At 47.9% G+C, this 23,654-nt stretch overlaps 3 protein-coding genes across 4 annotated transcripts; all 3 read right to left on the reverse strand.

The window, feature by feature from the left end:
* Positions 1 to 55: 55 nt before the first annotated feature.
* Positions 56 to 2,729, reverse strand: LOC128876606 (tubulin beta chain-like). The gene is made up of 5 exons (XM_054123095.1): positions 1,859 to 2,729; positions 1,664 to 1,772; positions 1,344 to 1,571; positions 548 to 1,125; positions 56 to 469 (listed from the first exon to the last, which is right to left on the reverse strand). Exons 1-5 carry the CDS (start codon positions 1,913 to 1,915, stop codon positions 110 to 112), a joined length of 1,332 nt encoding a protein of 443 aa, XP_053979070.1. The 5' UTR covers positions 1,916 to 2,729; the 3' UTR covers positions 56 to 109.
* Positions 2,730 to 2,885: 156 nt separating this feature from the next.
* On the reverse strand, positions 2,886 to 5,681 carry LOC128876608 (tubulin beta chain). Its single transcript, XM_054123099.1, has 2 exons — positions 5,180 to 5,681; positions 2,886 to 4,506 (listed from the first exon to the last, which is right to left on the reverse strand). The coding sequence occupies exons 1-2, from the start codon at positions 5,234 to 5,236 to the stop codon at positions 3,226 to 3,228; spliced, it is 1,338 nt and encodes a 445-aa protein (XP_053979074.1). The 5' UTR covers positions 5,237 to 5,681; the 3' UTR covers positions 2,886 to 3,225.
* Positions 5,682 to 5,829: 148 nt separating this feature from the next.
* On the reverse strand, positions 5,830 to 23,654 carry LOC128876604 (organic cation transporter 1-like). Of its 2 annotated transcripts, none has more exons than XM_054123092.1 (10): positions 23,499 to 23,654; positions 16,702 to 18,021; positions 16,086 to 16,433; positions 8,209 to 8,467; positions 8,035 to 8,126; positions 7,749 to 7,952; positions 7,401 to 7,647; positions 6,938 to 7,069; positions 6,468 to 6,822; positions 5,830 to 6,161 (listed from the first exon to the last, which is right to left on the reverse strand). In XM_054123092.1, exons 2-10 carry the CDS (start codon positions 16,825 to 16,827, stop codon positions 5,906 to 5,908), a joined length of 2,019 nt encoding a protein of 672 aa, XP_053979067.1. In that variant the 5' UTR covers positions 16,828 to 18,021; positions 23,499 to 23,654; the 3' UTR covers positions 5,830 to 5,905. The 2 variants fall into 2 exon arrangements, with proteins under 2 accessions (XP_053979067.1, XP_053979066.1); XM_054123091.1 differs by lacking the exon at positions 23,499 to 23,654 and adding an exon at positions 21,491 to 21,840.

Genomic DNA, 23,654 nt, shown 5'->3' on the forward strand with positions numbered 1-23,654 from the left:
CGTGTCCCGATTTACTTCCCATCTGAATTCTCTTATTAAGAACTACTCTGCAAGCAAGCGAAATAAAGCTAAAAAAAAACATACTATTACCTTTCCACGTCAGTTTTAATCATTCTTCGAACCCTGGTGTTTCATCTTCGAAGCTGGATTCAGCCTCGGCTTCCTGGTGCTGCTGGTACTCCGAAACTAGATCTCGCATGCTCGCCTGAGTTTCGAAGAACTCGGTCTCGTCCATTCCCTCCGCCGTGTACCAGTGCAGGTAGGCCTTTTTCTTCAGCATACCGTCGAACAAGTTCATCAACCTTTTGATCGTTTCTTGGATCGCCGTCGTGTTCGATACCATCGTGGCGCTTACGGCCAGGCCTCGCGGAGGAATGTCGCAGATCGCGGTCTGAATGTTGTTAGGAATCCACTCGATGAAGTAGGAACTATTTTTGTTGCGTATGTTCAACATCTGCTCGTCCACGTGCTGAAAGCAGACGAGACTATTGAAGGAAAATTCGAGCGAAATAAAATCAACTCTTCTCTAAAAAATCATTTACGTAACCTTGGTCGACATCCTGCCCCTGAAGATGGCGGCGATGGTCATAAACTTGCCCATCAATGGATCGCAGTAGGCGAGCATGTTATTTCCACTGAACAATTGTTGAGTTAATATTGGAATGGAGAGGATCGAGTAAGGAGCAGAGCTTCTGGACGTGAGAGGCGCGTAGCCAGGAACGAAGAAGTGGAGTCTGGGGAACGGTACCATGTTCACCTGCAGCTTCCTCAGGTCCGTGTTCAGTTGTCCTGGGAATCTCAGACAGGCGGTGATGCCAACCATGCAGGCAGAGATTAAGTGATTGGCGTCGGCGAACGTGGGCGTAGAAATTTTCAGAATACGCGTGCAAATGTGATGAAGAGCCTGATTGTCCATACAGTACGTCTGGCTGGTATAGTCCACGAACTTTCCAAGGGACAGTATCGCGTTGTAGGGCTCCACCACGACGTCTGACATCATTGGCGAGGGTATCACGCTGTAAGTCTTGAGGATTCGGTCGGGATACTCGTCTTTTAACTTTATTGACAGCAGGGAGCCCATACCCGAACCTGTACCACCGCCCAGCGAGTGGAGTAGTTGGATACCTGAAGAAGATCGAAGATGAGAGTAGATTTGGTAATGTAGAGTGATCTATCGGTAAGATTGGGCAATGTAGAAGGCTCGATCGTTAAAACAGGTCGTCGTTCTGATGGTGTAGAACACTCTGTCGATAAATCCTTCATAGGATTCTACATTACCTAGCCTTACCATTACTCGAAAGCTAGAATTACTCAACGTTCGACTGTTACCCAAGGCAACTTACCTTGCATGAGATCGCAGTTCTCTGCCTCTAAACGAATAAGATCCAATGCTGTGTCAGCAAGCTCTGCACCTTCGGTGTAGTAACCTTTGGCCCAGTTGTTCCCTGCACCTGCGCGTCCACACACGAAGTTATCTGGCTTGAATAATCTGCCAAACGGGCCCGATATCAACGAGTTCAAGCTTCCTGAGTCGAGGTCGACCATGACGGATCTGGGGACGAATTTGCGCCCTAAAAAGAAAACAGTGAGATATGTTAGTATATTATTTAAAGAGCCGATAGTAAGTTTTCATGAGTAGTCGAACTGTACATTCAACGTATACCTGGTGCCTCGGTGAAGTAGACGTTCATTCGTTGCAACTGGAGGCTCGATTCGCCGTAAAAGACACCGTCGGGAGCCAGACCGTGCTCGTCTGCGATTGCTTCCCAAAACTGCAAGGAAAGATAGAAAGTAAAATGGCGCTTCATCGCGACATTGAAAGTATACTCGAGAGAATAGCGGAGGTTAACGGTCCTACCTTACCTCCTACGTTATTCCCACACTGGCCTAGCTGCACGTTCACAATTTCTCGCATTTTCTCTCTTTTTTTCTTTTTTAGATCTGTGCGCTCTTATACTAAAATTTTTACACCGAGAATTTTACCGTCGTTGGAAATTTCGAGGTCGGAAAGGGTTATGTCGCCAAGGTGGCGAGCCAGCAACCATCGGGAGGCTGAGAATCGAGTTCGATTGTTGTTTCCCATAATTTATCGATCGATTCGTGTACGGGATGATCCATCAGAAACGGTACAACACGTTGATCGTTATTTCGAGCAGTAGAAAGAATTTATTATCGACGCGATAATTATATATTAAATGGTGCAATTGAATCTATTACGATCGACGGTTGGAACTAGCGCGCAATAATGCTCGTTCCAGGCGATCCGCGACGGGTACGCAATAATAAAGTGTTTGTCCTCGAGGCACCGATGAGATAATACGTGATCACCAATTTTTACCAAGGTCTCTGCTTCATCAATCCCAGTTGGCTCGAAGGACGTCAACAGGTTCGATGCTAAGCTGCGATAATGGCCTCCGCGACCCCTCAGTACATTTACATTGCACGCTACCAAGTAATAAATAAGTGTAAGCTTCTTTCTCTAGTGCAAAAGGAATCCTGTGTTTCCTTCTCCTGTCTATTTAATCTTCTGTTTAGTCTTTTATCTTTATTTGTCTAATTTATTTAATATCGCATCCTGTTCCCCATAGCATAACGGTACAAGTTTAAACATTTTGTGTTTAATGTAGATTGCAATTTAAGGATTTAGCTGGGTTAGGTTGTAAAGCAAGTTTATTCGATGAACCTCGTCATCCTGCTCCTACGCAACGCTACGTTTCTGTATTTATACTTTGACTCTGCTCGACTACTAAAAAAATCAAAAAAAAAAAAAATCAAGTAACACATAGAACCGCGTTTTCCCTCTCGCAATACATACCTTGGCTCCCTCGATCGCCCAGGATCCCCGCGTCGTCGTTCGAAATCTAGACACGACGCCGTTATCCATGTACCATAAAGAGTATGTCTATTAAATGTTCAACAAAGGTAATACATTTTCTCTAAAATCACTTACAACATATGTATACACGTATATTATATATGTAAAGTCGATCAAAGCATAAAAATCGATCAAAAATCGGTGGTAAAAAGGTGTCGTTGAGAAAAATCGGCGCGAACGAGTCCGCTACATACGTATACAAAGCTAACAACCCATTTTGAAGAATTCGGTATAGTGCGTTCGGAAGATTCGGTTCTCGTCGAGCCTGCACGAGAAATTTGCTGTCCTCGTCGCCGATCGAGGGCCCCCGTCCCGCGAGAACAGCGAGGAGAAGAAGTCGAGAAATCGTTTTACTTCTCCTCCGCCTCTTCCTCCTCGTCGAACTCTCCCTCGTCCTCTGCGGTGGCCTCCTGGTACTGTTGGTACTCCGACACCAGGTCGTTCATGTTCGATTCCGCTTCCGAGAACTCCATCTCGTCCATCCCCTCGCCGGTGTACCAATGAAGGAACGCCTTCCTCCTGAACATGGCGGTGAACTGCTCGGAGATCCTCTTGAACAGCTCCTGAATAGCGGTGGAGTTTCCTATGAAGGTGGCGGACATTTTCAGACCGCGAGGTGGGATGTCGCAGACGGCAGTCTTCACGTTGTTGGGGATCCACTCGACGAAGTACGAGCTGTTCTTGTTTTGGATGTTCAGCATCTGCTCGTCCACCTCCTTCATCGACATCCTTCCACGGAAAACGGCAGCCACGGTCAGATACCTGCCGTGTCTCGGATCGCAGGCAGCCATCATGTTCTTCGCGTCGAACATCTGCTGGGTGAGCTCGGGCACCGTCAACGCTCTGTATTGCTGGCTTCCCCGCGACGTTAGGGGTGCGAACCCAGGCATGAAGAAGTGTAGACGCGGAAAGGGAACCATGTTCACCGCCAGTTTCCTCAGGTCAGCGTTCAGCTGACCAGGGAATCTCAAACACGTGGTAACTCCGGACATGGTGGCCGAAACTAGGTGGTTAAGGTCTCCGTACGTCGGAGTGGAAAGCTTCAGGGTTCGGAAGCAGATGTCGTAGAGGGCCTCGTTATCGATGCAGTAAGCTTGATCGGTATTCTCTACCAACTGGTGAACCGACAGGGTGGCGTTGTAGGGTTCCACGACTGTGTCGGAGACTTTCGGGGATGGGACTACGGAGAAGGTAGCCATAATCCTGTCAGGGTACTCCTCGCGGATCTTGGAAATGAGCAAGGTGCCCATGCCTGATCCTGTGCCACCGCCCAGGGAGTGGGTTAGCTGGAATCCTTGCAGACAGTCGCAACTCTCGGCTTCCTTTCTGACCACGTCGAGAACAGAGTCGACTAATTCGGCTCCCTCGGTGTAGTGGCCTTTGGCCCAGTTGTTGCCAGCCCCTGACTGTCCGAACACGAAATTGTCGGGTCTGAATATCTCCCCGAACGCTCCAGAGCGAACGGAGTCCATAGTGCCAGGCTCCAAGTCGACCAAAATGGCACGTGGCACGTATTTACCACCGGATGCTTCGTTGTAGTAGACATTGATGCGCTCTAGCTGAAGGTCCGAGTCTCCGTGGTACGTACCGGTTGGATCGATGCCGTGCTCGTCCGAAATCACCTCCCAAAACTGTTGTTCGAAAAGAAACGGTCAGACGGTTGCATAATTGCCATCTAGGGACGCAACGCCGCTGTGTGTTCGTGATTTGTCGTAGACGCAAAAGAACTTGTCCGTACCGCACCCGAAACGACTGTAGAACAAGTATTTTTGCGCTGTACCGCGATGTTACCAATACGTTGTACACAGTATTCCCTGTCAGGTTGTCGCGATTTCTCTCTACCAGATCGTTATAACGTTATTCCCACCTTTCATTCTTCTCCACTCACACTCGATAGTTTCTCACTCTCCCGAGACGTGTACAAAGATGAGCGCAACGGAGATCAAATTTCACTCCCTGAAAAGGAATACTGTAAGGATGGCGAAAGCCATAGCGGTGCATTTAAATGAAATTTAAGAAAAGGAATCGACCCGTAGGTGGAGTCCACAGAGATTAACGAAAGAAAAGGTTTTTTTTAAATGGAGAAATAGATAGCTCAGACCACCATGGCTTGCATCTGCTCCTACGTAACTCGAGAATGGTAACTTAAGGTTAGATTTCACGATCGTCGTTCGCTGACACATGGAAAATCGAGAATGGAAAGAGAGATATGGTAGAAATAACGTAGTAAAAGTTCTTGGTCGAGTTCTTCGTTTCTTTGGAAGTCCAGAGCCCGCACTTGGAGAGTTCGCTCGTGACACTGACCTTGGCACCGATCTGGTTGCCGCATTGTCCAGCTTGGATATGCACGATTTCACGCATCTCGAGACCGACTTTCGAGGTCGACGACGGCTAGAAAAGTCCGCGATGGCACCCGTGCGAATCACGACGAGGATGGCCCGTCGTTAGGAAGTTCAAGGACGAGGTTTCGGGCTCGTGGCTTCTCGGCTCGAAGGTGTAGCAAGAACGCGTTCAAAATGTCACGAGCAAACAGAAACAGACGAATGTTCGTTGCTCCTTGGCGACAATAGCCTGGGACTGTGACTTTTTATCGAATTCTTTCTGGATTCGACAAGTATTCGAATAGACAGATACTTGAATCATGTACGAGTAAATATTCGAATGATAATAAAGTAGGGAAATACCTGTATGATAATTCGATACACCAAATATTCCAATATCATTCGAATACTTACTATTCGAAAATTATTCGACCACTTATTTCGTATCACCCTCGAAACCAACGGACGGATGACCATCGTCGCCCATATTCGCAAGTTTATGTCACCCAGGACGAGAATAAATCGGCGCGATTTATGTATCGAACGACTCTCGCCAGGTGAAACCAGCGAACACCCGACACCCTGGAGGACAAGCTTCACAGATCAGGCAGTACGTCACAATAAACGAACAAGTAAATACGGACGCGTCTCTATACTGATATTTATAATACAAAGTCGTGAAGGGCAATTGCACCGAGCAGCCACAGATTCATTGCGTCCTTCTGTGTTCAACGACGACTACCGCGTCCACGCACTTTTCATCGCGTTCCGCGTACTCCTCTCTGCCGTCTGTTGCGCTGGGTTTCCACGACAGTTGCTCTTCCTGACCATTGGAGGCCTGAAAGGAGTTCTCGTCCTCCTGGTCCTCGTCCTGCGACCTGGACGGCGAGGATCGATTCCCTGGCCTCCCGTTCACCAGGTACCTCAGGGGCACAGCCTCGCATTTGTCCGACTTCCTCCGCTTCCTGGAATGCATCACTCTGGCACTCGCCATACAAATATAACACAACCCTCTATTGCATCGATTTTATTTTATCTGGAAGCTAAACGTCTAAGGTGAGGCTCGATAATGTAGAACACCCAATTGATAAGGCAGATCGCTATACTGGCAATGAAGTACGCTCTGTCGATAAATACACCGTGAAAATAGGGTTCTACCTCATCGACGGACTGCACTACATTACCAACAGAACCTACAAGAACTCTTTCGATGTAAAAATCAATCACGCTATGCAATAGAGGGTCAAACAGAGAAGAGGTTGAGAACTGACTTTGGTAACGTCGGGCAGGACCAGAGTTTGAAATCAGCCCCGAAGAGTTCGCCCTCCTCGATCGTTTGCGGCAGGTGAATGTTGAGGGTTTCCGGGAGGAAGATGGACGTGAGCGCCCCAGCGACACTTAACGTGCCCATTATGATCAGAGGAAGAACCCTCGAGTAGACTGCCAGGTGGACTATATATGGAAACGCTAGCAAACCTATCCCAGCGATAAACGAGGCGATGCCCATCGCCTGGGACCTCAGCACAGTGGGCAGTAGCTCCCCCACGAAAACGTAAAACACGGCGAACGAGGCTGCGATCCCAAATTTCCCGATCATCGCCAGGCACACCGTCACCCAGACCGCGTCTGCTACGACAGACGTGATAGCGTATAGCGTATGCTAAACCTTTCAGTTTGCATTTATGCATCAAGGTCTGTCAACTTTGCCAGACACCAAATACCAGTACTAGGGACCTCGTACCTTCGGAAACAAACATGCAGGAGACGCAGGCGACCCCACCTAGGAGCATGGTTAGACACAGGACCCATCTTCTGCCTAGCCTGTCCATCGCGTACCACGTGATGACGTAGGACGGTATCTCCACCAGACCACCTGCGACAATCCACCAGAGATGATCAATATTCGTCGATTTCAGAAGGCCTGGTCGTCTTCCTGAATTCTTTCAACTATCTACAAAGCTACATGTATCCTTGTTGTACAGAGAGTGTACACTTCAATTAACGTTTCAAGTGTATAGCAACTATTCCAAATCGAAAACCCTATTTAATCTTTGCACCACCGTGTTTGACAAAGCCTAGCCGCAGTGTGTAGGCGTTGAAATGCAATTAGGAACGCATTGAGTCGCAACTACCATAGGACGCGTTCTGCATCGTTCGCCGCTGCAGAAGCATTATGTATGCATTGGGTATGATTGCGCGTTTACCGATGAAGAACGCCAAGTAATCGGAGACCCCCAGGTTGGTCGTGTTGTAGGACAACCCGTTGTACACGACAGCGTTCGCCACCCAGTCGAACGCCAGGATGAAGAACTTCTTCCTGATGTTGGGATTCCTGACCAGGTCCATGGGCGTCGCTGACGGTGGCGGCGACCTGTCCTCGACGTCCACCATCTCGTTCTCGCCGGAGTTCGTCCCGTTGCAGGAAACCCCCTGCCTCCTCAGGATCTCCATCTGGAACATGGTTGGGAGCAGTGTTGGGTCTGTTAGAGTAATCGATTGCTGGAAAAATTCAGCTGGTAGTTCCAGCTTCGTTCCAACTTTCGATCGGTTACCTCCATCTTTCTGAGAAAATTGCTGGGGACCGTTTTCCCGTTGATCTTGGCCATTCGCTGGACAATCACCTCCGCCTCGTCTATCCTGTTTTTGCTGAGGAGCCACCTCGGCGACTCTGGAATGATCCAGTAGTAGCTGAACAGGAGGACGAATGGAACGGAGGTCGCCAGAGACAGGGTGAACCAGTGCCTCAGCAAGTAACCCTACGAAAAGCGTCTTTAATTTTTGTACCACTGGTACTTTGTATCGCAGGACACCTTATGTGTAACCATACAGGGCTCTTACCAGCAAGGCAAGAAGAGACATGGCTGACGCGAAGAACATGCAAATCACCATCCCAGCGAAGGTTCTGTACCTGGGGCCCATCAACTCGAGGGCTGAAAACAAACGTTTTCGTTGTTCCAACGTTGAATTTGAAATTCGTTAGATCTGCTCGACCCGTTGGCGGTCTTTGCTCACCCAGTATGAAGGGTATCTGATAGATGGCGGGGAAGAAGAGACCGTTCACGGTCCTCAACGCTGTGTAGATCACGTAGTTGGGGCTGAAGCTGGTGGCGATCGAGATGATCACCTCGAGAAACAGTATGGCGAAGAAGGCCGTTCTTCTGCCCCATTTGTCGGCGATCCAGCCGAACACGACGTTCCCGAAGAGGCTACCGACGTAGAAGAAGGTCGTAGAGGTGGAAGGCCACCAGCTGTTGTCGCATACCAAGTCTAGCTATGTGGATGCAGAATGCCATTAAAACGCTACGTCCTGCGCGACAGTGTCTCCCTTTCTCAACCCCTTTAACTTCGTTCTCTAATTAATTCCACGCACGGTGCCATTACAATTCTAATCAACGAGTCTCTTTTTGCTAGCTACAAAACTTTAAAAAGTATCGAAAACTCCAAGCTTCTCAGCTAGCTTCAGTTGCTAGACTTTCAGTTGCTCTTTCGAGTCTAGCGTTGCGGATCAAGATCGATGGGACTTTTCGGGGTTCGCTTGGTTCTAAAAGGAGCGATGACGGTGATAGAAACAAGGTCGAGGCGTAATCGACCCCGAGTAAGATTCTGACGAAACGAAGCGAGATTGCGAGTATCTGCCGTGCAGCGATGCAACAACACTGCGGGCGATATCGCTCCATTATAGAGAAGTCATTGCTCCGGTTACGTCGTTTATCTTCCTCCCTTGTACATACGTGCGCGCGACCGCAATGCGTTTAGCCCGACTAATTCCAATCGCTTCACGGGAGCCACTTTTTCCGTAGACTGGCCATCATTTGGGAGAACCATAGGTCGATGCATTGATTCCGTTTGTTTCTCGACAGAATTTCATCTCTTCTTTTTACAAACAGCAGTAGCAGATAGCGTGACTTTAAATATTATGTAAATATCAAATCTCGAGGAATATAATTGCACACAAACAGATTTCCTAGGAAATTGGCAGGGGCGTATCGAATTCCTTATGCATGACACAATTATCCTTCGTTAGAATTTAAAGCCAGCGTTGTCTGTCGTTAATACTAATCGTAAATGCTCATTGGGTAAAATGCAGTCACGTAAATGCATCCGAAACAATATGGAAGCATTATTGCGTTGCATCGATGATACTTTATGCATAATGAAATACCATATTTTAACTTCCCTGGGAATCGTAGGTTTTCCAGACACTCCAAAAAATGGCCTTCGATAGTACAAAAATTATTTTCTTAATTTTCAGGATGCCTGTAAGTATTACGCAAGAGGAAAATTCTGGACTCGCGTCCGTTTCCTCGGAATAAATTTTCGAGGAAGTGTACAAGTTCCTTTAAACGATCACGATTTGCTAAATGGTAGCGCGTAAGCAAGTAAGTGAATCGCGGCTATTAAAGGGAAGGGAAGGGACTGATAGGAAAGGAAGGGAGGTCAATGGCGGAGATTCAAAGGTTGATGAGAAGGGATGACGACGGAGGGAGCGCGTTCCTCCTGTCAACCGACGGTGATGGACACCTCTGGCTGTGGGAGACTATCAGTGCTCTATCTCTGTCTCCGACAGTAAAATATTTCCCCCCATTTTTCTACACCACGCACAGAAAAATGTTCAAAAATATTAATTCTACGCCTTTCACGTTTAATTACCTATTTTTCATTTTTTTCGCAACTCTAGTTCAAATACTCGTCATTCTCGTCGACCTGATAACCCAAGTCTCAACCCGATGGACACGACAATTCATGTACGTATACAAGGTTTGGTAGTCGTAAAATTAGGCCCTTGATTCGGAGAATAGTCGAATCGACTTGGACTCCATCGCGTATGGCCGTCGACAGCGACGGAATCTCATTAATCGAATGACGCGTGTACGTTGCGCGCACATACGTGCTTCACGCGTGAACGCGTACCGCGACGAGTACATAGATTGCGCTCACGTACGCGGCTAGGAGCCACCGTAACGATTCCCACGTAACGTCATCGAGCGCCGGCTCTTCATCGTCCGAATTTGCGTTCCTGACGAGCCAGCAAACGCTTTCAATCTCTCTTCCGCTTCTTTCTCGATCGCTTTCTCCTAAGGGCTTAATCGTGCTCTCCACTTTTTCAACTCGACTCCTCCGATTGGTCGACAATAGAAGAATTGCGCTACCGACCGATCACCGCTGACAACGACGCCTCAACCCTACTCTTATTATCCCGTTGCGAATCAAGCGTATGAAAATGATGTATGATGATGTCTTTTCGTGTTGTTTTCAGCGCCCTGTCATTAACGTGTTTGTTTACGATCTCTCGGCAGCTCTCGGAACTTTCAAAGAGGAAAATTCTCCGAAAATCTCGTCTCGAGAATCCCATGTTTATTGAAATGCCAACGTGTTACGAAACTGACACTTCATTATTCATAGAGCGATATCAATGCGTCGCAACGCATCGTCGCGAATTCATTTACGTTACTGCATTTTACCCGATGAGCATTTTCAATTGATTTCATGGATGGGGAACAACGCTAATTTTCAATTCCAGCGAAGAACAATTATGTCACACCGAGGAATGTGCTCCCTGCTAATTTACTGAGAAATCTGTTTACATGCAATTATAATCCGTATATATCTTTTTTTAAATTGCTCTCGATGTCCGGCGAGGTCTTTTCCGTTCCGAACGACGATAGCGATTCGACGTATTTTTATATAATTTATTGTAGTTGCGCGTCAAAAACGTGGATCTAGAATGATCGATGCGAAGCGTTGGCGGACGAAAGATCCAACGGAGCGTATGAAAGCGAAAAACTGATTTACCAACGGCTCCCGTATCTTGGGATCAATAGGTTTTAATGTTTGCCCAAGGCCCTTGCGCGACACGCCGCTCTTTCGTTGCAGACCGTATAGAGCTAATTTGATTAACTCTGACCCCATAGCCAGAATTTGTAAGCCAGCCAATAATACACGCCGCTCGGTCCCGTTAACTTTGTTCGTACGATTCATCGGTGCTTCGAAATCTTTCGTACGCACGATCAGAGTACGATTCTCATATAATACTGGAGAGCTGGGAGATAATGCCCCTGGGTGGAATTCACGTTTAACGATGAACGTATCACAAGAAGGTTACCCATTGGCGAGGATTCTGAACTAGAGACTGATTGGATTAGTGAAAAGGCAATTTATGACCAAAACGAGAGATTTCAATTATGGATGTCAGGGACATTACAGCTCTTGGCAGTACTGTACTTTACTTTTTTTTAAAAAAAGACTGATGTATCATGGGAAAAATCAATGTTATGACTGATTGTTTTAATTCATTTCCGAGGAACAGAGTCGTTCGATCATTGGAGCAATTACTAATACAATGTAAACTATTAACAAAGGTATTTAATCCTGGAAGCATTCGATCTGAAAAAAGGAATGTTCAATACCATTGACAATACAATTCTTAGAATCGTGATTTCCAAGGTCTAGATAATTGCCGATATGTGCGTTGGACCTCTGGAAAGCATCTGGAGACGATTCCAAGAACGACGATGAATAATGGAGACTTTTTAAAAACGAAACATATTTCTCAACTCTGTGTAATCCTGACTTTCCATTACCAAAAGGTTTCCCAGCCCTGTCGAAACGCTGAAAACTTTTCATCGTCGAGTCTCCTCTGTTTCGCGTACAGCCCTCCACTCGAGTGGGAAGGTACCAAAATGGCGGTGAAGAAAACGTCGGTGCACCGTGGCTGGCGAACGGCGGTCGGAGCAAACGAAATCCTCATCGAGCGTCGATCAGGCCTCGCGCAAATAAAACGCGATGGCCGTTAATGGGTTTAACACGAAGTTTGATTTAAGCAAATTGCCACTCACGGACTTTTGATGTCTGCGTGAAACGCAAAAGGTAAATTGCATGGAAATACGGGAGGCACTCACGGTGACGGCGTCGAGTTATTGTCAAGGGCAGTGCAAGCGCCCGTAGGACGTTTAATGACGCTTGCATATTTTATCACCCTGACACACTTCGAAAACGATATTGATATGACCGCGGGGCAACCGTCGACTCGCGTGTCCACGGTTCGCGCGAATCGACCCACGAAAGTCGTGGTCTTTCGTCGCTGAGACGTGGAAACGCCGGATGTCCGCGTTTGCCAACGACTTCCGCCGACGGCCAAAGAGGACGCGACCACGTGGACCGATTTTGGCTTCGCGCGTAACGCTCGACCGCGCTCGCGTGGCGTCGTCACGCGTACGACGATTTCGGACGTCCGTCGTGTTGTGACGATACGGAACGGGTCATTGTCTTTTCGAAGCCGCTTCGACGCGTGCTCTAGGCCACAATTTATTCGTACCGCGCCGAAAATAACGCCAGAGGGAAGGCGGAGGCGTCGTGGACGACGTTCCGTTGCAGACTATCAGGAGACACTCGGAAGCTTCGATTTCGAAATGAAATTCGCGTCGGGAGTTTAATTTTCTCGCGTAAAACTAGAAAACCTAGAAAAACTAGAAACCTAGAATTATCTAGGTGCGAAAAACAAAATCGGTAACTTGCCTTGATACTTGAATTAAAACTTGAAAAGGTCCGTGAAGCTTACAGACTTCTACATAAAATTCCCCGTAGCTTTCCGTCGTATTTTTTTATCCGGATACGGAAACGAAACGGTTACGATCTATTCTCCCCAATTCCCTCCCTCCTCCTCGGAGAAATTCGTTGGCTGATTCGCGGGACGATCGGGCGCAACAGGGTGAGCGGTCTCGCGCGAATAGAAAGCGAGCGCGCGATGAAGAACGGAAAACGGAAGGACAGGATTTGCCTCGATGGCTCTGTGCGTCATGCGTCTGCGTAAATCCGGAGCGTGTAAATTCGCGGCGCGCACACCCTCCGGGCACTGATGGACCCGTCACCAGCAATGGAGGAGGAGGAAGAGGCGTTCGAGTGGAGGAGGAGAGAGAGAAATGCAGAAAAGGAAGAGATCGTCGTCCGTTTGTTCGATTAGGGTAAGAATCGCGATCGTGGGTGGCGCATGGTCACACTTTCATCCGTGGTACCGTTGGCAAGCGAGAAGAACGAATCCCCGATCTTATTACTCAACCCATGGATGCGATATCGTCGACTTTCATTTGATTTTATTTTGATTTTATTTTGACTTATAGACGAGTATCTAGTTAACGTATGGTTAGCATGTTAGGTTCGCCCAAGGGCTATCAGAAGCTTGGCTGTGGCCCAACCCATAGGCAGGGCCCAAATTCTTAAAAATGCCACTGCAAACATTATTTTTCCAGTCTTCGAGGTATGTATTGCGTTGTCCAGAAAGTTCGTGCCAATTTTTAAGAAAAATTCAAAGGTATATTCGAATATATTCATTGAATTATGCAAGTACCATTTCGTTCCACAATTTTTCCACCTTTTAAGGGATGTCTACGTGTTATTTGTTTTCAACCATTCCTGATATATTCAGACCTGTACCGCCTACTAAAAATCGGCATAGACTTTCCAGACGACCCAATATGAATATTGGATAAAGGGAGAAGTCGCGATTTAGCATTCGTTTTCTTGGAATTAATTCCCAAAGATGAACGGACGACATTCGTTTTGGATTGCGTGCTGAAAGAGGAATCCTCGTAGCGGTTAAACGCGTTCAGACCTGACCACTGGTCGGAGCCAGGAGAAATCCTGATATATTCAGACCTGTACCGCCTACTAAAAATCGGCATGGACTTTCCAGACGACCCAATATAAATATTGGATAAAGGGAGAAGTCGCGATTTAGCATTCGTTTTCTTGGAATGAATTCCCAAAGATGAACGGACGACATTCGTTTTGGATTGCGAGCTGAAAGAGGAATCCGCGTAGCGGTTAAACGCGTTCAGACCTGACCACTGGTCGGAGCCAGGAGAAATCCGGAGCAGAGGAGCACGGAGGAATCGGAGGGCGGCTCATCGAATTCGGTCGAGCGTTGTTTGCGTCACGAGGAGAGAAACGCGGACGCGAGAGCGAGCGGTACACGCGCTGCGGACATATACCCTTCGTAGAAGCAGAGAGCCGGCAGTTTGTACGAGGCGTTTGATGCGACAGACCGCATGACCGGATGCGGGGGTAGGTAAATTGGTCGGCAATTGCTTATGCCACCAGAGTGCCGCAAACTATGGGCCAGTCACTCTGGGTGGCTTGGTCAACCTTGTTCACCTGGACGAACCCACGACAAACCGATCCTGTTTACGGAGGTCCCGACCTTCGAGGAAAATCTCCATCGAACCGCGCGCGATACGGTAATAAAAATGCAAAGTCGCGGTTGCGTCGCGCGACTATTTCCGTCGCGACGGCTCGAATCGGGGGGAATTGAAGAGGTTTAAAGAGTAGGCTTGCACCTAGATCCTCGACCCCGCGAGTTACGATCCTCGTTGCGGCAACAGCTCACCGCGTTGTCTAATTGCGGCAATTCAATAACGGCGTTAATGGACGAGAGCGAGCGGAGTAGACACGGACTAGCTGCGCGCACGTGACGCAACGCGAGCAAGTTTCTTCGATGTTCGCACGCGCATAGTGGAATCTTAGCGGACCGAGCATGTGCTCTTCGGACGTCGACGCGTGATCCCCGCTTCGGGGGATCCGAGGACGCGACGCTCAACCATTGGAAAATAAGCAGAGGGGGGCAGCAATACCACCTGGGTATTCCTCTTAACTCTTGATGATTTTGTCCATCTTCTAAGATTTACCGCAGCCACATTCAGCTGCATTTTATTAAGTACTACTTAAGAAGAGGTACTACTACTCCTCTAGAAGAGGGGAGAAGCTTGCAATTCAATGAGAGGTGCGAAAGAGAATTTTTCACGCGAACAAATTATACGTCCTCCGCCATTAACGCGTTAATCGTTCAAGCTAAACGTAGGAGGAAACTTTTCTTGCATCGTCCCTTGATCGTTAGAATTGCGCGTATAACTTCCGGGACTCCGGTCAGATTCCTCGAAGGGAGTCACGTTTCCGATGATCTAAGTGTGGCTTAACGAGTTTAATAAGACCCCTCAGGTGGTGGCTTGAGAGCGAACGAGCGACGCAGAGATGAGATCAGGCGATTTGCCTATGGGCTAAGCAGCTTTGAACAATTTTCGTAGGGAAAAAATGATCTACTAACTCGTAGGAGTTCACGCTACCGACCAACTTGGACATTGGTTCCATTTAGTTTTTAATCCACGCTAGCAATTGTCAAACTCCTAAAAATTCTATCTAAAACCAGTTGAAATAGTCTATTATTCGAGCAGAATTTCGTCTATCTCTACAACGCATCGACGATATCCGCCACCGCGAGCTTTCACGGAAAAGAAAATTATCGGGCGGAAAGAGGAGCTTAACGCGACGTATCGGGGACGAGCGCGAACGGGCGCTCGGTTCCACGAACGGGACCCAAGCCCTGGTGTCCGACGTTAACGTGAAACCCGCTGGAACGAATCGACCAAAGGCCAAGGAGAGTTGCCCCGTGAAACACGACTCGCTGCTCGAGTCGCCTCGTTCCGACGAGAAATCCACCGAGAGACGGAATAACGCGTAGGAGGATTATGCAAAGCGGAGAGACGTTACGTGTCGTTGACAATGTCGTTCCACTCGCGACCGCTTTTTCCCGTTCCATTAGACCGCAAACATCCAACGAAACCGAATCCGCGCGATTACAACTGGGACATCGTTGATTAACCCTACGAAGAACGGAGAGGGACGCTCGCCGAGCCGAAAAGCTTTTTAAACGGGCTCTCGTTCTCGTGTGAAATGTTTCGAAACGATTAAAAAGCGACTTCGTTTGGTCGCATTTCTAAATCTCGAAGTTAGGTTTTACGAGCAGGCTGGAGTTTTCGAACTTGTCTTATGTCGAAGCTCGAAATGAGGAGCTCGGTAGCAAGGGTTCGGGGGGCTGAAAGAGAGAAAGTCGAGTTTACCTCGGTGACGAGGGTGCTGTCGTAGTCCCGCTTGTCGTAGACCCAGCCGTGTCTACACTTGGACACTGGCCAATCAGGACTAGCAACAGGTGGTGGAGGTAACCTATCCCTCAAACGATACTCTCCCCCGTCCGTCGCGTTTTCGAGAATCCCTCGGTCCAGCCACGACTCGATGATCGCCGTGTAATTCACGTCGTACATCGTGCATTTCGAGTACTTAAGCTTCCCATCGGACTTCTCGATGTACGGTACGGACAGGGTCTTCCGTTCTTGCAGCGTCATCAACTCCGTCAGATTCTCCAGTTCGGGGACTCTGCACCAGTGGTCTGGCGACGCGCTCACGAACACCTGTGGGTCAAATCGCACATGGACGTTTGTTTTATCGTCATTTGTTTGACAAGCTATTCGTTTAATCAGGACTCCGAATGACTTTCAGACAGCGACAAGATCATAAACGCGAAATGAATCGTCACCGCGAAGTTTACTTTTACCATTAAAAGCTAAGCGGTAGCGATTATTCAATTCAATTCAATTGCTTCTGTCAATAAATTCGTGGCTGGTGTTTAATTAGATACGAGGTAATTACGTTATACGACAATAATTGTAAACGACTCACTTGCGAGAAGGCGAGAAATGCGGCAGGCAGAGTGGCCGGTATGCAGAGAAGATAGTACATGATGTTCTGGTATTTGCCCTTCTCGCCCACGTGCACCAACACCTCGTCGAAGTCGATCGAGCTCATGTTTCCGGCGTTAGGCTCCGCCGCGTTTGAACGACACCTCGACCGCGATGCTCCGCGATGCGACGGGTACCCGACAGACCTGCACCCTTGAATCACGCGGCATGACCGCCGCGACGCGCTCTCGAGGACATGAACGCCGACTGCTCGATTGTCGCTGTTCCACCCCCTACTTTTCACTTTTTTCTTACTACACCCACCAAACACACTCTACGTCAAACTGTTTGAAAATGTTACGCGCTACAGAATTTTCTACCTCTTCCCGAGAAAAATCAAATGTCAAGACAAGTTTAACCAGATATGGTCCCAGGCACCATCGAACTTTCTGCTGCACGCGGTTGTCCTCTTCTTACTCTTCTCTTTGAAACCGGTTCTTTCGGATATTAAATTACCCGGTAGAGAGTTTTTAAAAATGTCCCAAGAGCCAAACACCACCAAACAACTACCTCCTTCGCTCCGATCACCCTCGAACCCTCCTCTCTCTGTTCTTCACTAAGAATCTCTTATCTCGTCCCGAATTCCCCCCAAAATATTCAAACAACCACAAACACTCGATTCCCCGTGCCACCCAGGATATCAATCACGACGAATGTCACTTTTAATCAAGGCGCTACCGTGGCCATCGCCGTGAATGCGTCGCGAGATCTAGCAAGGGTGACGACGCGACGTTGAGTGGCGTCGCGGTGACACTAGCAACAAGAGTACGAGAAAATAGCACGTCCTCCGCGAGGCTTGTCCTCGGTCAACTGGTGAACGCGATTCCCGTTCCGCAGAGTTCTCGTGCGGCCGATCGTTGCGTCCCGCGATGGAACTTCGAGCGTCGAATTCGGAGTCGCGTGAAGCGCGGCGAACGCACGTCTTCGCGCGTTCTTATATGCCGCGAGCATAGCGCGATCAGCCATCGCCCGTAAACACCTCCTCTCTTCCGATCCTCATCGTCTTCGACGGCGTCCCACCGCCTCCCCGCGGCCACCGTCGCCGCAGACGTCGAACGCAGATGTAGTCGCGGGTCACCGTGTACCTCCGAGCTTCGGAAACTGGGACTTCGTTGGAGGGATCTGCTCGAACGACCTGCTTTGGATCGTTCGCTTCGAGCGGTCTGCGTTGGGTGATATGCTTCGGATTTGGACGTGCTGCGTCGGATGGTCCGCGTTGCACCTCCAGGCTGTGGATCCTTACTCCCTCAGCTGCTGCTAGCTGCAAGGAATAGCCCTGAGTAACGATCGTTGTGTAAGAGGAATCCGTCGAAGAAAGTATTATGTGAGTTGGTTAGTATAGGAGATAGTAAAGTAGGTATCAGTCTTATATTAATCAAGATCACTGTCGATAGATAAGCAGTTGCTTTGGGTTATCTATTGGAAAACGTGTGGTGTCTTATATTATTAGCGATAAGTTTGCAGATAGTAGGTTTTGAACAAAATTGGGATCGAAGCTTCGTTAGTTTCACGATCTACCCGCCTCTGATTAGACTGAAGAAGGTACTTTGAAATCGAAGCTCCAAAAAATCGTTCATCTCGCAAAAAGTATACATCTTGAATAAAACGGAAGATCTATAGAGACTATGATTACTTATCAGACAGACTGTCTGATCTTTCCAAATATCGCCACCGCCAGCAACGCTTCAAAACTTTATCGCCGTCACTCGCGGTTGACGCGTTAATTTAGATAAATTGCTTCCAAGTTTATCGTCAACGGGTACTTTTCGTCTGGAAATATATATTTACGGAATGCTCAGAATCTTTTGAGCCTGTTCGGGGCTTGAAACAGGGCTTCCACATTTCTTAGGAGACAGACTTAGAGAGAGTACGAAGAAGTTTCGATTACTAAAAGGTACCTTCGATGGATCATTTTACTTCACCACGAGCGTATACGATCTTCGGCATATTCCTTCGTGTATTAACGAAGAAACGCTTCCATGCAAATACTCCGCAAACGCGTGGACGCGACGTGTTGCGCGTGTCGCAGCGCGACGCCGGAAACTGACGCGAGTGTCTGGACAATTTGTACGTCTACGCGGCAGTCCAGACCAGGCCAGAAAAGTTGCAGAAACGAGAGTCGACGTTCCTGGCCTTGCTATCGCCTCAAGCTCCTGCACAGTGTTCGACAGACACTGTTAGCGAGACATCGACGAACCGCGATCGCTTTCCATCGATGTCAGCCGCGTCCCTTAGAAAGGGAACGGCGACAGACGTCGTAAGTGTGGCCTCGACGATTAAACATTCCTCTCGACTCCGCTGGAAAGCTACAAATTGAAATCGTCACGGCATCGACGACGATCATCCGCCCGTTTCCGATTCCCTCTCGCAATCGTCGAGTGTCGACTCTCGAAACCAGTACGCGTCCAGCCTGAGCTTTCAAAAAGACGCGGAGTTTACAGGCATTTAGGTCCCTCTATGCATTTTGGGAATCAGTTTTCGTGTTCTTGTATGAGTAGGTGAAGTAGAGTGCACGATCGATGAGGCAGGGCGCTCCGTTGATAACGTAGAGCATTCTATCGACAGAGTGTTCGATTAATTAGGGATCAACGTTGCCGAGTATATAATTTTTAGTAGTAGTAGTAGTAGTAGTAGTGTAGTAGTAGTAGTAGTAGTATGGCGCACGATTTTGTATTGAAATAAGGAAATTTTAATCGCAATGGGTTGAACGCCTAGATTACAAATTGATCTCATGGTTGGTTGATCCCATATTCTTACTAAACTCGAACATCCCCACTCTCTGATCCCGGATCCCGGATTTCGAACCATATCGCGCGTGCATTCTCGAGCCTCTGGCCGCGTCGTTCGCTACAATTGCGAGTGACGTCACTAGTGCAAACAACGTCGTCCCGCTTCGCACGGCGTCCCGTACCCGCTCGCGCGCTCGCTCTCGCTCTTGTTTCCTCCTATTCGAACCCAGTGTTGGGCAAAACGAAATTCATCGTTGTTTTACCCGGTATAGATCAATCGTTGATAATTTCCAAAAATTTCTTTTATTCGAACAAGTCTACCTTGTTCTACTGATAATACTTCAAAGCTGACCATGTCTATTTATTAAAAATTGAATTACTATTTCATAATACAGACACAAATCGCTAACTAATCTCACAAGTCTGCGTGATAATTACGAAGATAACAACATTGAACAAAGGTACTATCACAACTAGTATCTTCGCATTTGAAAACAATTTACCAACACGAAACCCTCGAAGATTCAACTCCATCTTCCTCCTCATTTTCCCACCCCTTCCTTCGATTCCACGTTGAAGAATCGAACATCGATCCGCGATAAAGCGATCGCCTCGTTCGTGCGCGATTTCGAGTAAATCTGTTGCGTAACGAGATAACGAATCTGTTCGAGGAACTCCAAGAAAAAAAATTAAGTATCCGTGTGCCTCTAGCGCGTGTTAATTTAATCTTCGTCGCTAGTTCGACCCATTCTTCGTCCACGTTTCGATCAACGCGGTAGTTTCTCTCTCTTTTTTTTTTTTTTTTTTTTTGACGGAAGTTTCATTAACCATGAGACAACAACGACTTGTAAACAATTTGTTTTTACGACCAAGGATCGCTGTAAATGGCGCGGGAACGCGACGATAACGCGACTACTGCGTTTTACAACTCTGACTACCGTGTTAGTTAAACAACACGATTTACGATCCGCGAAACGTCGACCAGAGTCGGAGGAAATTCTTATTTTGATCAAGATTTCGATCAACGAGCTAACCAAGCCTAAGTAAAACCATTTCGGGAAATTTCTAGTGATAATAAAAATTATGTATTCCTTGGCGAGAGAAATTCTTTCGCGTTTGTAGAAAGGGATCAAATCGAAAGTCTGTGGTTTGAAGATACGGCGACGGGTATCGTCGTATACAATGCAGAGATTACAGACAAAGTGGGGATTGCATTAGGTTGTAAATTTAAAGACTCGGATGTACAGCGTGTACGTTAATTTTCTGAGTCGAGATTATATGATTTATTGAACATTTCTTTATGGAAAATTGTTAGACGCAATCATCGAAGATAACACCGTTAGGTATTATTGTTTAATTCCATCGAAGAGGACCGAAACGTGTTGATGATAAATCTTTATTCGAGCGTAAAATACTTTGTAAAATTTTCTATGGTCGAGCGAAAACTTAAAACGTCAAAGTAGGGGCCACTCGAGCGCGAGAAACTTTAACATAATGTAAGATATTTGAGGCTTTCACGGCCTGGTTCTTCATAGTTCATACTAACCGAAGCTTCCAGGTATACTTCGAACAAGACACTCGTACGTTTCGCCAGCATTGCAGCTAGCTACCTCAGGGGTCAAATGACACACTGATATTGCCGTGCGTTATACAGTGGGGGTCGTTTTAAGGTGCTCATATTATGGTTCATTGACTACTAATCATCAAGCACAGGGTACGGTTCACTGATCGGATGAATTGCTCTAATTTTAAAGACTCTCTCCTTGCGATCTCGAAGTGCTACATAATTACTCGAAAGCTCTAAGTTTAAACACACACCGGACCAACAATGCGTTCCAATTCCTGCTAATCGTCCCCGTAATAAAACTCCTTAACTCGATCTCAATCGATATTAACTCGTCTCCCCCACGCGGCGCGTTTCATGCTACCGGTCGCGAACTTCCGGAATCTCTCTCCGTCTGTTCCTGCCCGAAAGGTTTCCTCTGTGGCCAGGAATCTTACCAAATGCAGCAGGAAACGCGTCGTTCCAAACGATCGCGAGATCGAGACGCGACGTGGAATCCAGCGGGATCGATCCCAGCGATGCTCGCGCGCGATCTCAACACCTTCACGTCTCGTACACGCGCACAGGTAGTTCAGTTCAAACGTCAGTTCAAGCTACCGAAACACTCTTCGGCGTAGCGGGCTCGTCACTGCACCGTCATCCGGCCACCATCCACAGTGACCACTTACAGGTCGTTTCTCGACCTTCCTGATCCGTGCTCCCAAAAGGAAACGTTTTCTTCCGGTTTCCGACGCAACCGGTCCCACGGTAACTCGACACCAGAGATGGGCAAAATTCTCATCTGCATAAACGATCTAGATCGTCGACTGGAAGATGGACAAATGAAAATTCAATTCAGGTCGCCCTCGATGGCGGACCGCGAGAGGTGTATGTGACTCATGGAGCCTACTGCGGAGGGATCCTAGTTACTACTGTTCGAGTAGCGAGCTCAGAAGCTAGGTCACACCGAGAAATGAAATGCTAACCAGGTAAACTAACTGTCGAGCAGAGTGAATTTACTTGTCCCCGACACTTCCAGTATCTTGAAATGACAAATGAAATGTCGAGAATTCAGATAGGAATCGAATGCCTCGTTACAACCTAATTTCCATAGATCACCTAACGTGTTAAAGACAAATATATGCAATTCGAAGATCACGTTGGTTTACTATCTCGATCTGACCTGATACACCTCTCGTACAAGATATAAACAACTCCCTCGCTTCCTCGATAAGAACGACAGTCTAAGAAAGCAATCAAATAGATTTATTGAGATTTATATCGCGATATATCGAGTTTCTCATTCGTCGTTCATCATTCGAGTAAAATTCTGCCCAACTGTGACCGATATCGAGGGAATTTGGTCGCACCGATTCGATCGCGGCTCTCGATCCTGCGACGCGACGCCTCGCGTCTCAGTCCTCGTCCCCTTGCCTCTAGCGCGCTTCCTCGACCTCGATCCTCCCCCAACAGCTCTCGTCTTTTAGGTTTCCTTCGACGTCCGCGATGCTACTACACTTGACGGACTCCTTTGCCCCCCTTTCAACAATTTCGCTCACTCTCTCTGTCTCTCACTGTCGCTCGGTGTCCCTCACTCCCTCTTTTTCGCCCTCGCCGAAGAACACGCTAAGCTACCACTGGAAGGAGCAAGTAGTCTCCATCGCGAACTGAAACTGAAGCAACGGTGGATACAAGGGGTCCGTCCACGGTATCCCGTCCTCCTATCTATCGTTTCGAACGTCCCCCTTGGACCCACCTCTCTTCGTCAATCCGTCCTCGTCCCCCTCGAGCTTTGATTCTCGATCCTCTCTCGCTCTCGTGGTCCCTCTCGACCGAGAGAGACTCTCCTCCGAGCGTAAAACCTCTCGTACACGCTTCCCTCCACGATCCTCCGGGAGTTTCCCTCGCCCTCCCCCGCCGCGGCGATCCGCGCTCTCCTATCGAGCTACACGCTCGACTACTATCTCGACTATTAATATAAAAGGGGGTTCCTCGACACTCGCCGCCCGGTAATTGTACGGCGTGCACGGACCGGACCTCTCTCGCAGATTCAGATTTCAACGCCGAGCGAGAACCCCGTCCTCTCGGTTTCGTGCGTAAAGTGAAGATGCTCGGATATGCATAACGATCGCCAGTAACACGGGGGATGAGAACAGACGCGGATCCGAGAAACTTTTATGCGATTCACGCGCGGAAATACACAGGATGCGTGCGAAATGTGTCGATGTCGTCACCGTCGTAATTCGTAATTGTCGATCGACTAATATCATCTTAGTTGTCATAGTCTTAGTTATTGTAGCCTTAGTCGCCGTGGCCTCAGTTATCGTACGCTCTTATTATTTTATCATATTGTCGCATGTGTATTATTCACATTACGCGGCGCCCCTGGTACCAGGCAACCCAACATGCGCGCGCGTCGGCATGGTTGCCCGGGTGAATTCGCGCCAAAAATAAAATTTCGCTTACCTCTCTTTCAAGTTGACAATCCTCTGCTTCTTTCGATGGGGGGAGAAGGCACGTTCGATAAGTGCTGTCTCGTATCGAAGCTCAATTTTGAACGCATCATCGCACAGTGTTGTTATCCTCGCCAGAGCATCTACTCGCGTAATTTTCACATTTTGT

This window comes from Hylaeus volcanicus, chromosome 5, assembly GCF_026283585.1.
Source record: "Hylaeus volcanicus isolate JK05 chromosome 5, UHH_iyHylVolc1.0_haploid, whole genome shotgun sequence".
Taxonomy (NCBI): domain Eukaryota; kingdom Metazoa; phylum Arthropoda; class Insecta; order Hymenoptera; family Colletidae; genus Hylaeus; species Hylaeus volcanicus.